At 34.0% G+C, this 18164-nt stretch overlaps 1 protein-coding gene across 1 annotated transcript; it reads left to right on the top strand.

Annotated features, from left to right (window-relative positions):
* The first annotated feature begins 11520 nt into the window (after positions 1 to 11520).
* Positions 11521 to 17811, top strand: LOC122141461. The gene is made up of 7 exons (XM_042748946.1): positions 11521 to 12316; positions 12785 to 12857; positions 13764 to 13941; positions 14167 to 14343; positions 14521 to 14605; positions 16116 to 16222; positions 17740 to 17811. Exons 2-7 carry the CDS (start codon positions 12844 to 12846, stop codon positions 17809 to 17811), a joined length of 633 nt encoding a protein of 210 aa, XP_042604880.1. The 5' UTR covers positions 11521 to 12316; positions 12785 to 12843.
* The last annotated feature ends 353 nt before the right edge of the window (positions 17812 to 18164 follow it).

Below are 18164 nucleotides of genomic sequence, written 5' to 3'. Positions count from 1 at the left end.
AGGATGCTGGTAGAGGACCAGTCCGCATGTGGTTTTTGAGCAGAATTGTGGCCTGGTTTGTGAGTTTTTTTTGCAGCATCTTTGCATTTCTGAAATCTTTTAATTATTTGACTCCAGAAGGGCATGTGGGTTCCCCACTTCCTCAGGAAGTCGTTTGAGTTGTTTAGTTGATTATCGTACTTGGAAACACTGAAAGTTGAATCGTCGGACCTCCAGGCTTTTTTCGCATTCTCTGCAAGATGTACAAGGCAGTGTTGTATTGGAGGGGGACCCGAATTGTGGGGCCATACAGGTGACCAAAGTGAGTGACAAAGAGCACCAGTATGTCATTAGAATAAATCACCAGTATTCTTCACCTCAAACGGTTTGTTGCACACGGATGAAGTTCCCAACAAAAAAGTAGCAAGAAATTTTGACCCCTCTGTGTTAAGAAGGATCTTTTCATCATGAAGACAGGTTCCGGTATACAGGTAAAACCTGCCTGAACTATGTGGGCCTTCCACCTAGCATTCTCTCCAGTGCCCTGGTTTCCGTGCAAAAACTCCATGGGAATACATTTCATTATCCGAAGCATTTAACAGTCCTTTTCTGACAATGGGTTTTATTGAAACTCCTGACAGGCCGACCAAGTCAGAGGAAACCATCTTCAGCCACAAGAGAAGAAGCCGTCCTCAATGATTTCGAGGCACCCAAGGGTGCATGTAGTTCGTCGAGGGGAAAACCATAGACCATGTTTAGTGATGTTTCTTCTTCAAGAGGTGATGGACCCTGATGAGGATCAAGTCATCTGTCTGTTTTCCTGAAAAACTATCAAGTAGTTCTTACAGGGCATGGTCAATGTCCTTGGAAATTTCCATGTCAATATTTCTAGGTAAAAAACCATCCTGTGTGCATTTTTCACATCCGTGATAGCCTGTGTGGACCTTTAACCGGTTTTCAGGAATGCAACTGCAGGGTGGCATCGCAGACCAGTCGAAGAGAGTAGTAAAGTTAAAACATCACTCCTTCAAATTTCAAATCGCTTTGGTAATTCATTTTCCTTCCGAGCTGAATTTCTTGGAAGGTACTCAGCTAGGGATGTAGGGTTTTTACTTGGCAACAAAATATAAAACTTGTTGTCCCTGGTTCCTCTTGGTTTGATGTTTTTGCAGTGGTCCCTAGGATGTGCCCTAAACTTGTGTTGCGTAGCTCGTTATAGAGGGGCAACCCATCAATGCGGTCCTGTGAGCTCCAGCATGTTGAATGTTGTGGGCAGAATGTTCAACATTCTGATGTAGCACCTCTGCAATGAATTCAAGCACTCCAAAATGGTAATTAATGGCCACCAGCCTTGTTCTTGTATTTTAGGGTTCAACAAGCACCATTCCCATAGGCATTGTCCTCGAGGTCCGTTGAGGCAGGATTTAGAACTGTGTAGCTGTAGAATTTTGGAGCAGTTGAACTTCAATTCCACTTTGTGTAATTTTGTGTTCAGTAGGCCCAGGATGCCAAATCATCTTCTAGGGAACTTGGATCAAGATTCTGAATTCGATTGATCAGGTCTGATGCACTGATCAATGAATGAACACTCTAGGCTGCAGTTTCTCATCAACATGAGAGAGGACAGTCCATAATTTTCTTTCAGCATCATCAGTTTGACCTGTGACAGGTGTTTACTGTTGCATCAAAACCCAATCCGTTCCCCCAAGTTGTTGCCATGTATGGTCTGCGTTTGTTTGGATCCACCTTGTCCTTTGCTTTTCTTCGCAGTGTCCATAAGAAGGGGTTCATTTGAAGCCCTAGGAATTAAGGACCTTTGAATACAAAACAAACCCCATGTTTTGTTGTTTGTTTTACTGCCGAACCAGTTTTTCATGGCATTAACATAATTAATGTATCAAAAACGGTCGTGTGGTTGACGGATGGTTAAATGGATAACTTTCTGTAGTCAAATTAAACAAAGGAACATAGTTAAAATGCTGAAATTTTAAAAAGAACGACATTAAAAAAAAAAATGACATGTTATCTACATTTTCATTTTACTGAGGTGTACTGTGATGCCTTTAATGGTTATATAAAATAGTTTACAGTACAATCCAATAACAGTATATCGGATTTAAAACTCAAAGATTGACAATCTTCCCATAATTGAGGTTAACAACATAGCTTTAATTCTCCATTTCACACCACATTATGTTTCTTAAAAGGCATCCTCAGTTGCACTAAGAGAATCTTGCTGCAACCATAAAAATTATCTCATTTAACAACCCAAGTTTGGTTATGGTAAGATTTTCATGTTTTTAAAAGAAAAATGTTATTACTTAAGGTTTGTTTATTTGATGGAAAGTTCAACTAAAAACCAAAATTGAATACATTTTCACTCATAAGTGGTATTTCAGTGTAAAAACTGGTTTTCACAATTGTTGTGCATTCACATTAGTAAAATTATTTCCAAAGCATCATGTATCACAGACGAAAAGTCTGTTTCTTGCTGCTCAAGTGGCATTTTATTTGAATCCCAAATACAGAAAAGGGGTATAATTGTGAAAGATTATTGGAAATTAAAAATATGGGTGTCTATTTTACTATATACTCTGGTATAATTTTTTTTCTATGATGCAAAAGCTGAATTTTCAGCATCATTCCTCCAGTCTTCATGTGTCCCATGATTCCTTCAGAAATCATTCTAATATGATTTATTATCAGTGTTGGAAACAGTTGTGCTGCTTAGTATATGTATTTGTTTTTTTTTTTTTTTTTTTTTTTTCTTTTGAAACCAGTGATACTTTTTCAGGATTCTTCGATAAATAAAAAGTTAAAAACAACAGCACTTATTTAAAATAGAAATCTTATATAACAGTAACAATAACGGCAGTGTACTTGGTGTCAATCTAATCTTCAGGTGAGAGTTGAACTGGCGCTTAGTGTCTCGCGAGATTTTAATTAGGTTTCCTCTGTTTTAAGGCATGCGATTGGCTGTTAGGTGCTGATGTTGCGCTTTACTGTGGTGGCTGCAAGGAAACACAGACCTATTCAACTGAGAAATGTGATCAGCGTCGTGATACCGAGCGAAGATGGAATGGTTTGGTTTGATAAACTTGAAACGGGTTTGGTTTGGACTTGAGTTTGTTAAACTGTTATCACTGAACAGGCCTTTTTGTGACTTCACGAAATGCGTGTTAATACCAGCTGGAAACGAGGCCTGCGCTCTTGTGCTGTTGCCAGGGTGTCCGTCGTCTCGAAGGTAATAATGTTTAACACCTGTTAACTGTGCATGTTGAGGAATAGTGGGTCTTACATGTATGTTTAGTGCTTGTGTAACTTGATCCGGGCCGCTGTTATAACGTTAGCTCAGAGCCTCTGTTCATGGTTGACTTGCCTTACATTTCTCAGAGCTGGTGCGTTCAAGTCATGTCGGATACATCGTATTTACGAGTTAAACGCACATGAACGCCACCACAAAGTTGATTTTGATTTGCTTCCATTGTCCTCATTTTGTAAGTCGCGCTTGGATTAAAAGCATCTGCTAAATTGTAAATGTAATTACGAGTGGGAAACTCAATTTTCTTTAAGCTCCGAGTTGGGGGCGTTTGTCAATGCGAAACATGACAGAATCGAAGCATGCAACGTCTGTTGATGGTAATTTTTTAGTTGAAATTGATAGACAGGATTGCAATATAACAAGTTTTATGCGATACAGATTAAAGTGGCTTCATAAATTATTTAAAAATACTTTAATTTGTAAAACACACCTGATGCAAATTATTTGCTCTTCATTTTCTATAAGCAGAGTTAACAAATTCCGTTATATTTTCTTGTAATTTATTAAAAGAAGGTACACCGCTAGTCTGTGCCGACTAAACTGACTTCAACGCACCCGACGTCGTAATTAGACTTGTCACTCGTAAGTACGAACTTCCCATGAGGACTTTCAGAAGCAGCATACACCAATCGGAGAAAGCCCCTTACGACGTCCACATATTAATACAGCTAAGCTTGTAGGAATGAATGAAAACGAGTGAGCAATTTCGGGACAGCCGCTGAGTGTAAATCTTACTTGTAAAATAGGAGTGAATGAGTGCACTTGATAGCGTCCACTCAGGTTTAGACCAGCCCACAAATGGGTGTCCCTCGAAAAGTATGCCTATTTGAGGGTTACAGAGTGGCGATTTTAGATTCAGCACTTGAAGAGCTATGTATAGCAACATTTTTAAATGTGTACATTATTTCCCTCAGTGCCGATAGGCCTAAACCAATGAGTACTGAGCAGAAGCAGCGCTTCAGATTTTCCCGCCCGACCGGTGATTGGAGCCGCTCAGAATGCGTTTAAGTGAATGAGATGACGTAACGTTACCTCAGCTGTTTCGCGAGGGGGAAAAAAAAGCCAGCGCCCCTTAAACATCTCGGTATTTAGTTTTTAGGTTGTTTGTATTTGTAACTTTAAATATAAGTGTGTGTCTGTGTTTACATGTATAATGATTTTTATCTCGAATATAATAACTTAAAGAAAGGGCTGATTAATCCATATAAATGTTACTTACCAACCACTTGACGAACTGACGTTAAACTACAAACAAACTTAAAGACGACTAGTAATTAAACTTTTCAAACAACAGTAGTAGAAACAGACTTAATGATTGAACAGGAACTTAATATATACAACTGGTGCTATTTACAGGTTATTAATGTGGGAAAAACGATCCAAAAATGTTGAGGGTACAGTAGGCTGAGGAAATCACAACGGTCATCTGATACAAATTACAACGGTCACCGCATATATGTAGCCTACGGTCACGTGACATTCAATCATGTATTTTTAATTTTTTTTTATTATTATTAAAAAAAATTTCCTGAGCTGGATACAGGAAACCAATGTGTGCTCATTTTTAGAGAGGTTATAAATAATGCTACAGTTTAATGGTTAAATATTGCTTAGTACAGTTTTTTCTTTTTTTGTGTGAGGGAGGGTTACCTCAAGGACATAATGTCAAGGGCTAACGTTACCTGTTTGCTACCTGTATTATTTATTTGTAAATGTATCCTGGTGTTTTTTTTTTTTTTTACTTTTAATCACCATATGTTAAAAATATTTTAAAATATCTTCATATCCTGGTTCAGTTGTTTTTTTATTTTATTAGGTTATTTTTATTAGTTATATATATTTTATTAGGCAGTCAACCAGTACTAAAAGAGTATGAAAAGATTGAAATGTGCACATTTATCGTTTTCTCTCTGTGTGTCACATTACACTTGCCCTGAATATTGTTCAGTGCCACAACAATTTAAGAATCAGTTACCACAGTGGCAACATATGATTTTTTTTTTTTTTTTTCATGAAAATGGATATTTGACAGTAAAGTGCTCAAGTTGGGATGCAAATATAAATTTGTTTAAAAAAACATCTGTGTTAAAGTGTATAAAAAAAACAACTAATTTTTATATGAAAATATATAAGTATTTTGACAGCTCATCTGAGTTGGTCCTTTATAGCCTTTGCTTTTCTTTATATTAGCGCATTAAAATTTACCACATGTTATTCCATAGTACCATACATTTGTAGGTCATGGTAGCCACAGGTAAAACCATGAATGGCTCTTCACTACACAGTAAGAAAAAAAACTTATAATAATAAAAAGTATGGTATTCATGAAAAACAGTAACCTAAACACATTTAGTATGGAGATAAATGCAAAAATTACCGTAGCTTCATAACGAACAATAATTCTGTTTATATAATTCATTATTTCTGTAAACAGTTAATACAGGCTTGAGCCCTGATCACTGTGGATGTCTGATGGCAAGTTGGATGGAGTGATTTTTACAAATGGCAACTCACAGACTTAACACGCTCCAACTCACGCGGACACCTTGTTGTAAAACGCTTGTTTAATAATTGTGCTTCTCCACACAAATCCACTGTAAGATTTAATGTTCTACACTTTTTTAAACTATCTATTATATCTATTCCTTTGATATATGGAGTGATGTGTCTGTGACATGATTTTCTTTAACCCTAGTTTCCTTAATTCTGCTGCACCAGCTGTGGAAACCTGACCTGGTGAGGACCCTCTCCTCCATCCTCAACCATTGAACCCTCTTATCATCACACTCGGACGAGGTAATGAATTGTTAAAGAGATTCTGTTGTTGGTCAGTGAATGGTGAAAACTAGTAATTTAAATCATTTCTCTGAACAATTTGATAACCGCTATATATACACAGCTATATTCAGGGTGTCTGCAGGTCCTCAAAAAGTCTTTAAAATGTCTTAAATAGTGTTTTCCTAATATGAGGCCTTAAATGTCTTAAATTCAGATTAGATAGGTCTTAAATAATATTTTTGGTCACATTACCGCTAAAAAATCTTCAGTCTGACGGAACCTAATGACTGTTTACAATCAATTGGACAGGAACAAGAGATTTTTTTTCTCCCCCTCGGTAAGTTTACTGCGTTCATCAGAGAGAATTGCAGTAAGTTAGCAGAATACAAGTTCGTGCTAAGGCATCACTCTGTTGGTCTCTTTGTTTAGAGACTTCAGAACAAATAAGCATAACAGCAGACATAAACTCAGTAGAAAACACATGGAGGTAGAAATTTCAGAATGTTTAGTTTATTCATAACATGATATAGTTTTTAAGTAACACTATGAGAAGTGAGCTATTTTCCTCAATATTCTCACGATGCAAAAAAACACTGAAAACACCTACAGGAGTGCATGCCTTACCGTGGTGTGCATTTAGTGGTCCACTCTTTCACTGCATGATTCAGTTTATTAAAGTACATTCAGAATGATCACAAATCTAAAGACATGGGGGTAGAACATGTGTATATTTATACCACTTAAATATAGTTCATCAATTTTGGTAAATTTCACATGGTAGGAAGAGTGCCTTTTTTTCTCCAAAAATTACCATTTACAAATGTAGTTTTTTTTTGTTTTGTTTTTAACAACAGTTCAGTAAACTATAAATTCTATTAAGAGACTTGTGTTTTAGACTCACCGTATTGTCTGTTTTTTGCTCTATTTTGGCCAACAAACAATAATTCCAAACACAGCCACAGCACTGGTTTGCGTCTCTGAGCAACATGATGGCTTTTCGTTCCTGAATGAATCAACCGTTTAAATGATTCGGTTCAATCACAACGTCCAACTCACTTATTAAACAGTGACCTGCTGCTGCACCTACTGGCGGTTTTAATTTCACATTTAAAGTATCTTCCTTTTAAAGTAATTTCAAATATCAGTATTCAACGTTTTATGTTTAATATATCAAAACATTATTTATGCATTTGTAACTGCAGGTTAAATACATTCATGTTCTGCTTTAAACAGTGTGTAAATGCATCTAAACGCCACTTCAGATGCAGCTTATGTCTGGATTGCAAAGATGAATGTTGTTGATACTGATTTCATTTACTTGGTAACAGCCCAAATGTCTTATTTTTCTAATTCAATGATTAAATGTAAGAATTTGATTCAAAAGATAATGCAAACTTATAGAAAAAATGGCTTTATAATGGTAAAATGCCCAAAAAAAGGTACAAATCTATTTAAACTTAATTTCTATCTCACCAACAGACAGAATATGAAAAATATCAAAAAATTTAGGAGTCAGCTGTCCACGAAAGACGTCCCTTAAGATAACATAACACTCAATCAGTTGAATGAATGATGAACATTCACATTTGTGTCTCATGATCATGTTTAGCAATGCAGTGGTAGGCTTACGCTCCCATTTTTTTTTTTCATTCTTCTCCATCATAAAAGGTTATCATCTGTGTCATTATTGTTAATCCAGCAACACAAGACAGAAAATCACTAATTGCTTTTGAATTTGTAGTAGTTTTATTAACAATGTTTTATTTTTAAAACACTCATGATACTCACACAATGACAATAATTAGAAAATTTTTAAAAAGGCACAAAAAAAAACAAACAATAAAACAATATAACAACAAAAAGCAATGATACAGTTATTGTAAAAATATTAAACTATTTATAACAATGTTTTATAATGTATATTGGGGTCACTGATTAAAGTGTTAGGAATTCATACAGGTTTTGGAACAAAATTATAAATGACTTTGTTTCTGGTGAATACAGAAAATTTTAAATGAATATTTGTAACCAAGCAGTTCATAGTATTTTTCCCCCCATATAATTTTTTTCCCCTACAATGGGAAATCACGTGGGTGCCCCAAACTGCACCATTTTTATATGATGTGATGTTCTTTTTGTATACATTGTTACATAAAATGCTTTTACGGTTGTTCTTTTCTTTCACCCACTACCTTAGGACAAACCAGCCTGTGATCTAGACTCCTAGATCCACCCCTGGTCCACGATCATTCCACACATTCCCACACATCACAGTCCATCACCTGTGTCTGCACCCTGCCTACTGCTAATATTATGGATTTCTGTTCTGGAGAGATATGCCATTGACAACAATCTCTACACAATATCAAGCTCAAATAATTTAGTCTTGCCAAACAGTTTTCCTGATTTGTTACTGTTCACAAATGTAGCACAGTCTCGCCTACCTTTGTGCATTCAAGTGTTTAAAATATGTCCTTATTATTTGATCAGGTATTCCGCAAGTTTATTTATATTTAAAAGCAAATTCACAATCTTTCACGAGAAAAGAGATAATAGGTGTGTCTGACTTGAAGCAGTTGCTTGTGCCGAACCGATCGAAGTATGACATCACAGCATTACCAGGAGAGAGCAATAAGACTGTAAGACAGCTTCTTATGCTTTTGAATCACTCTCATGATACTTTGTCATACTTTAAGCAGTGCTGCGCAGACCAATTGAAGTTGAACACGTCTAAAGTGTAAACTTACTCACTGTCAGCTATGGGACTTCTGCAGTAATAGTAACGAGCAGGTGTTCAGTGTCCATCATCTTACTTTATTGAAATGCTATATTGACCTGGATTCAGGTTTAAAACACTGTTTAACTGGGAAAGCGCCAACATTAAGTGTCATTAATGTGTGAGGCTGCATAACATCTGGTCAGAAGAATGTTTGTGTAGTCTGTTTCCTCCTGAGGTTTCTACCTTGTATAGTTAAATATCTAAAAATGAGTGTCTTTGTAACCATTCTCAATAGATACTGAAAGCTTTTTTTTTTTTTTTTTTTTTTGGGGCTTTAAACAAAATATTAAATGAAATCTGTGAAGTAAAGCCATGGCTGGGTGTACATTACATAATTTTTTTATTTTATGTTGTGGTAGTGAAGTACTTGAATGGAAGGAATGAATGAATCAATTATTGAGTGGTGATTTATTTTGTTATTATATCAATGATGATACAGCCCTGTCTGTAATTAACCAGTGCTCCTGAAGTTCATGAAATAGCTGGTTCAGTAGATGTTTTGAGAAGGATTGGAGCTGAACTTTCCAGGAAGTGGTATAGTTATGTAGACAGGTAAGTGTTGGGTGTGATTAATTATTGAGTAGTCTATTGCTCCTAATTATTCTGTAGTTTAATTATAGGCAGGATGTACAGTAATTGCATTAAATACTGTATAGACTATAGAATATTTCAGTCTAAAACAATAGTGAATTTAACAAACACATCTGAAGTTTTAACATTTAGATGTGTGTTCTTGTCAGGTCCAAGAATAATGTTTTATGCATTATGATTTGAAACATTAAGCACTTTTTTTTTTTAGAGTAAATAGTACAGTAATGTCATTTACTTTGGAGTAACTTGCTCAGCATCAAATATATATGTATGTGTGTATATTTACAGTGTATATATATATATATATATATATATATATATGTTTACATTTAATCGTTAATTCCAATCACCAAGCTTGTAATGTTGAACACTTAAAACCCACAAGTAGTCAAGGATCTTATATGCTCTCTACAAAATAACTTGCATACACGTTTATCTCGATTACAGAAGAACAAACTTACGGATAGTTGGACCAAACATTTAAAATTGCATGATGGATTACGTGGTTAAAACCCTTTTTTTGTGTTTTTTTTGTCATTGTTTTCCAGTTAAAGAAGGTTATAAGTCACCTTTTGCCTGATCATTTAGAGCAATATTAATGTCGAGTAAAAACATACAGTTGTTATTTGTGCATAAAGAAAAAATGTTGGTGCCTCCTTGTGTGCTAAATATTAATGGAATATAAGACAAAAATGGGACAAGTATGGATCCATTGTTGCAAAGTCTATCTACAAAATAATGTGATGTTTGAAAATCAAATATCACAGAATATGAATTTTAAATCGTTATTTCTTCACGTATTTCCCTGTAATGAAGATATAGCAGCTGGTCTGGCGCTTTCCCGTCCTCGATGCAACATGCCGGCATATTTCGGGTGCTAAAGAGACGTATAGTATGTCAGTTTAGAGGTAGGGAAGACGTATGTCATTTAGAGGTAGGGAACACGCTTAACAGCTCCAAACAGACGATCTAACAGACGATCAAAATACGACTATAAAAAAAGATTCCGATGTTTATCAGATGATGCGCTCTTTAGCAGACGTCTCCGCGACGTACGTGTGCTATCTGGGTGTCTTTGTTTTGTCTCAAGATGCCCAGGTGAAAAAAAAGTGTACTTTAGTGCACTAAAAATACACTTAAGTACAAGAAAGTACATTTGTAGTACATTCATATTTTTTTGTGCTAAAAACAACTGTAAAAAATTAATCATTATTAATACACTAATTAAAAGTATATTTTATACTTTAGTAGTACTTAAGTGTAATTAATAAGTATACTAAATACCATTTATATTTTAAATGTATTTTTAGTGCATAAAAAAAATATATACTTTTGAAAAAATAGACAGAAGAGTTTTTTTAGTGTATTTCTTACAAGTACATTTTTAACGCATTAAAAATAGTTCATTGTTAGTGTACTTTTACATAGCTATCAAAGTACACTAGCAATGAACTATTTTTAATGTGTTAAAATGTACTTGTAAGAAATACACTAAAAAAACTCTTCTGTCTATTTTTTCAAAAGTATATTTTTTTAATGCACTAAAAATACATTTTTAAAAAATAAGGCTTTTAGTATACTTTATTAATTACACTTAATTACTATTTAAATTAAAACATACTTTTAATTATTGTATTTATAATGTATTGTTTTTACAGTTGTTTTTAGCACAAAAAATAAGAATGTACTACAAATTACTTTCTTGTAATTAAGTGTTTTTTTTAGTGCACTCAAGTACACTTTATTTTCACCTAGTGAAAATACTAAAGTAGTACTTAAGTGTAATTAAGAAAGTATACTAAATACCATTGATATTTTAAATGTATTTTTAGTGCATATAAATAAGATATACTATTGAAAAATTACACAGAATAGTTTTATTACTGTATTTCTTACAAGTACATTTTTAACGCATTAATAATAGTTCATTGTTAGTTCATTGTTAGTGTACTTTTAGATAGTTTAAATTAAATTATTTCAACAGAAATATGTTAGAAATGTATTCACAAATGTGCTATTTAAGTACACTATATAAATATACTAAATAGCACTAACACTGAAATTTATTTTAAGTGTAATTAGATAGTTAACCTAAATTAATTTAGTTTACAATATATTAGCAATAGGTTAAATTAATTGTGCTACTTAAGTATACTTAAATACACTAAATATTAAATTGATATAGTACACATATTCAGAAGTGTTTTGCATTGAAAAAGCATGCAGCGATCACAGCGATTAACAGATGGATTTTCATAACTTGTAGGTGCTTATGCTATACTATAAATGCACTACTATCACATTAAGTATGTTACTTAAAAGTGTACTTTTGCTATACACAATTGCAATATGATTGTTTTCCACATTTATTGTCAATAAAAAGAAAACAGATATTTAAATAGTTTCATAATTTCACAGTAACCAAAAATAATTCACTTAACACTGTCTGTGAGTTAATATTTAGAACAGGCATGACAACTGTATTTTTCTGACTGTTTGCTTTGTATTGCATAACATTTTATGAAAAAAAAAAAAAACAACTTGCAAGCTTGGAGGATAAGCGAATAGAATAGACTTTTGTGCGCCATCATTGCATATCTGGTTGATTACGATTCTCAAATATATTTTATGCTTTTAAAAAAAAAACTGACACACATCACCATTGAATAGTTTGTGACACTCTGAGCGGGCTTTATCCTCAAATCAAAAGTTTTTATTTTATTTTTTAAATAAGTCGTAGCCAATCAGACGTCTATAACAATTTCGGCCAATCACAATTGGGCCACAGTCTGTTACACTGGCGCGAAATGTATGAGAAGATGGCGAACGTCAAGGCAGCAGGAGCTAACGTTAGCGCTCCACCAAGAGTAAGTATAAGTTGTTGAATTTGATAACATGTACGAACTATTAATGATTAAATGCAGTTTAGTACTGACGTTTGTTCAGTAAGTTGGATAAATACTTAATTCATCTTCAGTAATTTTGGTTCACATGTTAAAATGACAGTCAAAATGAGTGTGCTGCCTGACTTAAAGATGCTGCAGCCAGATAACTTTATTACAACATGACATTATTATTTTTTTATATATATATATATATATAACGTTAATATCCCCTTGTCTGTCTTGCTATGACACAGAAACGTTTCAGAACGCTGGCCCCTCTTTGCCATAAGGGAGGGGTCGTAACGTAGGCTAATCGACAAGGAATGCTTTTTACATTTGATTTTTTAAAATACAATCACGGTTTTTTTCTAAAATGCAAACTCAAGTTTTTTGTATGCAAGTGAAAATGTATTAAGAATGCTGTGCAATGTGTTTTTGTCTTTGTTCTAGAAAAAAAAACACTTTAGAAAGTTCTGATGACGAAACAGACATTGAGATGAAGCGACAATATGAAAAAGCAAAAGTAAGTATTTACTGTAATATTGCTCAAAAAAATATTTTTTAACTAATATATAATTGCCCTAATGTTTATGATTTTGCAGTCCTAGGATAAAATGTCCTCTTAATGATTATTAAAGAGATATTAAAAAATGAAAGATGTATGGTATTGTTTAAATATCAGTGGTTTGTATACAGATGTCCTGTTGGCCCTTCGTTTTTTTTAACCTTTATTTATCTTCTCACAGGGAGTCCTGGCCAAGACAGGCGGCCAAAAAAGTTGCAAATTAAAAACATAAAAAAAGACAGGACAAAAATTACAATACACAGCAAAGCTCTATGTATACAATACACATTTAACTTAAGTAAAAACAAACATATAATTTAAATAGTACCTAGTTAAAACAAGTACACCGTTCATTCAGAGATGTCTTTAAGAGGTTTTAAAAGTACTAATAGATTGAAGTGATTCTAAATTTAAGGTGTTTTTGAAGTTCATTCCAGACACTTGGTGCATATAATGAAAAAGCTTTTTTTCCAAGTTCTTTTTTTGTTAATGGAATAACTAATAACAGTTTTTTTTGACGACCTTGTCCTATAAACACTATTTTGTTAAATAAGTAAATTTGAAATGTAAAGGGGTAATTTACCCATTAGTGCTTTAAAAAAGTAAAAATTAACAGATGGAATTTTCTTCTAAGAGAAAGAGGGAAGGCCATTGTACAGTTTCATACAGAGTGCAGTGGTGAGTCCTAGCTGCCTACATCTGTAATGAAACGAAAGGCAGAGTGATAAAGTACATCTGATTTTTTTAATAAAAATTATGTAGAATGCATATAAATTAAATCACCATAATGATTTATGTTAGTTGTTTTGTACTAATGATAGTAGTTTTGTATGTTGTATATAACTGAGTTTTTATTTGGTCCAGAGACAAAAAAAAAGTTGCAAAAGAGAGGATCCTCACTCAGTTGAAGGATACACTGAGGAAACCACTCCACTCCACTCCATGCAGAACCAATCCATTACATAGTGAGGAGGAAGTTGAATCCGAAATGGTGGACACAAATGTGGATTTGTTCAATTACCCAGGGAATTCTCAATCAACCGTATGTCGTTTCAAACCCTAAGCAATGAACACAAACTTTTGGACTTTGTAGTCAACCTAATGTATTTTTAAAAGTAATGTTTAGGCAGATAATACAAATTATAAGATCTATGGTATTGTTTAAATGTTATTTGTTTATAGACTATATACAGATGTCCAGTTGTCCCTTTGCTGTTTTATATGTTGTATTTTATTGAGTTTTTATTTCTTTTTGAATTCGGTTCAGAGACAAAAAAAGGTTGGAAAGGAGAGGGTCCTCACTCAGCTGAAGGATACACTGAGGAAACCACTCCACTCTGATCCACGCAGAACCAACCCGTTACATAGTGAGGAGGAAGTTCAAGCCGAAACCGTGGACACAAATGTGGATTTGTTCGATTACCCAGAGAATTTTCAACCAACCGTATGTCATTTCAGACAATACACCAAAAAAAAAAAAAAACATTTGGACTGTGTTATAGTTATTGTAATGTATTTTTAATCATATTCTTTCAGGTTCTCCAAAGCGTTTTTTTTGCAAGTAGAACATTAGCATGCAAATCATTTTTATTTGAAATTGTATTTATTGTTTTAAATATAGGATACCTTAGATGCTGCTGAGGCAAGTGGAGAGAGCGTGGAACAGCCATTATTTGTCAGTGGTGAAGTGTTGAAAGCTTTGAAAGGTACAGTATAAAATACCTGAAATGAGTTGTGCTAAGGGATGCTATGTGGATAATTATGTCTTAAATATACTATATATACAATAATACATTTGTGATTGTAATTTTCTATTGACTTGATTTGTATTTAAAGCAGTAAAAAGTGGTTGTACTGTATTTCATTTCTTTAGATAGATTCTGAGCATTAAGCATTTACAATCTTTGTAATCATTCTAAGCAGCCATCTTTCTTCATAACTTTTTTAATAGAAATCTTTTCGACACCTCTAGAAATCTCAACTGTGGCGTTTGGCATCTTGTTCTTACCCCACTTACGATGTGTTTTTACACGTATTACCTGTGCTGTGCATCAGGAGTGGAGCGGTACATATATTCGTATTGAACCAATTTGGTACAAGGGTCATGGTTTTGGTGCACGCATTTACACAGAAAATACACTGCAAAGCGGAACTATTGTTAGATACGCATGTTCTTTGGGGACACATAATATGTGACGCGCGTCCTATTCGCTTTGGACTAATGTCAAACTAGACGCAAATTTTAAGCATTTCTTTGTTTGCGTTGATTACAATGCTGGAGTGTGTGTGTGCTCGCACGCGCGGTAGAGAGAGAAAGATATAGTGTGTTCACTGTAGCACAAGAGAGATCGAGACAGAGAAGCAATTTGTCCTCGAGTGTCACAAATACAGTTCAGTAAGAGACCTTTACTTCAACTAAATCACCAACGTTATACTGTATGCCACAGCCTGAGAGACAGCAGGTGAATGTGTATGTGTGTGTCTGAACTCAGTGCGTTTCCCTACTGTCCATCACAGTGACTCACAGTGGTGTGTGTGTGTGTGTATATATATACATATATATATGTGTGTGTGTGTGTGTGTGTGTGTGTGTTAAAACACGGTGGTTAATTAAGGAAAACAAACAAATTGATCTGAAATATAGTAAATTATTTTAAAATTCATTCAGGGTAAAATTATCAAACAACAATGTCTTAATTAATTAATTTATTAATAAACAAATTATATAAAACTATTGTCAGTGCACTACAAATAGTCATTTCTGTAATTTGGCGGGACATATATCATTTTTTAAGGTTTTTGTTTCCCGTGTGCCTTTTCTTTGCCTTTTTCCTTTTCAGAATGGAGCTGCGTTGGAGTGTTTGATAGTATTTTGGGTGCTGTCATATCGCTACAATTTGCAGAAACGGGACTGTCAAAACCTTGACATTCCTATTATCCGGGAGTTATGTCATTAAATTTGAGTAAAATCACTGGCTTTGCATATCCCGTGCGAATGCACATAACAAAATTCATGTGGGGGCAGTTTCAAAATCACTCATCATCCCCAGATAATACTAATCCTGTGCAAATAGGGCTTTAGAGAAAACAACATATACTCAAGCTGCAGTTTAGTTTAACTTGACTGTCATAATTGGTATGTCCTCAAAATCTGTTAGTTATAGTATATTTTATATTTTAAACTATATAAAATACATTTCCTCTTTTTTTTTGCAGAAATTCCCACCTTAGTGCAGTGTGTCAAGGAACTAATATCCTCAATGAACAGAGGGATGGATACAGCAAGCACAAGCTCAGGGTCCTCCAGCTCAGCCCAAGAGATGGTATGTTATTGTATGTGTTTTGTGAAATACTAATCATTCAAAACAAAAATTGTAATAACAATGCTGTGAGAATGTATTAACGGATCAAACAGCGCTGACGTGCCATCCACAGATCAGCAACAATTGACCTTTGATTTACTGTGGTAGCACTAACTACAACCATGAAGTTTGGCAGTAATAGTCAGGAACAGATTCTCATCTAACTTGTAAATTTTAGTGTTTTTTAATTAAGTTTGGTTTAGTTAGTATTATTTTTTTTGTTTGTTTTTTAATGCAGTTCAAAAAAACATTGTACAGTCAGAATAGCAATATATACAAAATGGAGAAAACAAAAAAACGAACAAACAAAAATATATATATATATATATATATATATATATATATATATATATATATTATATATATATATATATATATATATATATATATATATATATGAACGGTAATGTTATGTCATGATTGACAGCTGTGATTTGCAGCTTCTCTAAACAAAGTAGTCAGTTAGGCAACATCAGTGCTGCCCTCAAATGTTAATCTGAACTAAAATAAACCTTATTGTAGGCTACTACAATATTATATTTCATTTTTTTTCAAGGAGCTGTTTTTGTTTATATATGCTCCTAAAAAAAAAAAAAAATTGAGCAATGATGGAGCTATAAGTAAAAAAAAAAAATTCATACTTATGTTGTTAGTTTTAATGAAAAAATAATTAAAAATAAATAAAAGAAATTTCTCTGGCATTTCTTTCTTTTTGCTGTAGCCTATTGAAAACGTACCGAACCGTGACACAAGTGTATCGTATCGAACAGAACCGTGCATTTTGTGAACCGTTACACCCCTACTTTGTATGTACGTCCTGGCAGGATAACGATAGAGTGGTGAGATACGAACGCTATCTGTTTAATGATGTAACTTAAACGTCAGTACATTGACACATTGATGTTACTGCTAATAACCATAAACACATTGCTCATTATAAACGTGGGATTATGAATTATATTGAGAACATCGTACAGATAAAACATGCAGTATTGTAACTTACCCTGAGTTACATTAGTTGCATTTATCATGAAGCATGCAAGTGATTTGCAAAGATTAATTTAAAGGTTAATAAACCGTCACACTTACTACTTCTGGAGGTGCAGCAAGAACACTTCTACTCATTCATAGTGCTGACAATCACATCGATAAGTTAATATTAAACATTAAAATGGAGGATGGCAATGGTAGGGCATCAGTATAAATAAACTATTTCATATATTGATATTTATTGCTAAGTTCAGCTAGTTTAGCTTTCTTCACAAAACTGCCGACAGTAATGCAGCCATCCTTTACTACAAAACAGATATGATCACACAGACTGTGAAAAAGGTCTCTTTTTGCCTAGAAAATCATTGTGTGTCTATATTCTAGCAAGCTTTATATCCTATAACCATAAGGTGGATATTATGAATAATTTGTGGCTATTCATAAAGCACTAATGTACTAATGTTTTTTTGTTTTTGTTTTTTCGGCAGACACTGTCATATCTGAGTTTCCGGGCACGTCACAGTACTCAGTATTTCAACCTTTTAATCAAAGTTGAATAATTGATTAAATAAATGTCTAAACATTTATTATATTATTATTATTGTAACAATTTAGAACCATTTATTTCTCTACCCTTTCCCAAACTCCGGTCCGTGGGGCTGGAAGACTGAAGTTGTTCCAATGAAAAAGCAATGGGACAGTTCCATTCTTCAGACGTCTGCGGCCGGCCGGCGTTTGCGGCTCGATCAGGTCTGTACTTTGGAAATGTCGGCTACACACTCTTGTCTGGTTTGTAACTGTAAAATGGTCTCGTCTTATGTTAACTACCCACCTCTTCTGTATTTCCTTGTCTTTAGGAAACGTGTGGAAACTTAGAAAGGTGTTAAATTTAGCAGATGCTGTACACTGCGGC

Source organism: Cyprinus carpio, chromosome B22 (genome assembly GCF_018340385.1).
Source record: "Cyprinus carpio isolate SPL01 chromosome B22, ASM1834038v1, whole genome shotgun sequence".
In the NCBI taxonomy this organism is placed as follows: domain Eukaryota; kingdom Metazoa; phylum Chordata; class Actinopteri; order Cypriniformes; family Cyprinidae; genus Cyprinus; species Cyprinus carpio.
The sequence above is the reverse complement of the archived record's forward strand: the minus strand, read 5'-3'. Positions and strand labels throughout refer to the sequence as shown.

Excerpts from the sequence above, each read along its gene's own strand:
- LOC122141461 (XM_042748946.1), top strand. Across the intron at positions 13,942-14,166 it reads CAGGGAATTCTCAATCAACC|AGACAAAAAAAGGTTGGAAA; the intron begins GTATGTCGTTTC and ends AATTCGGTTCAG. Across the intron at positions 14,344-14,520 it reads CAGAGAATTTTCAACCAACC|GATACCTTAGATGCTGCTGA; the intron begins GTATGTCATTTC and ends TTTTAAATATAG.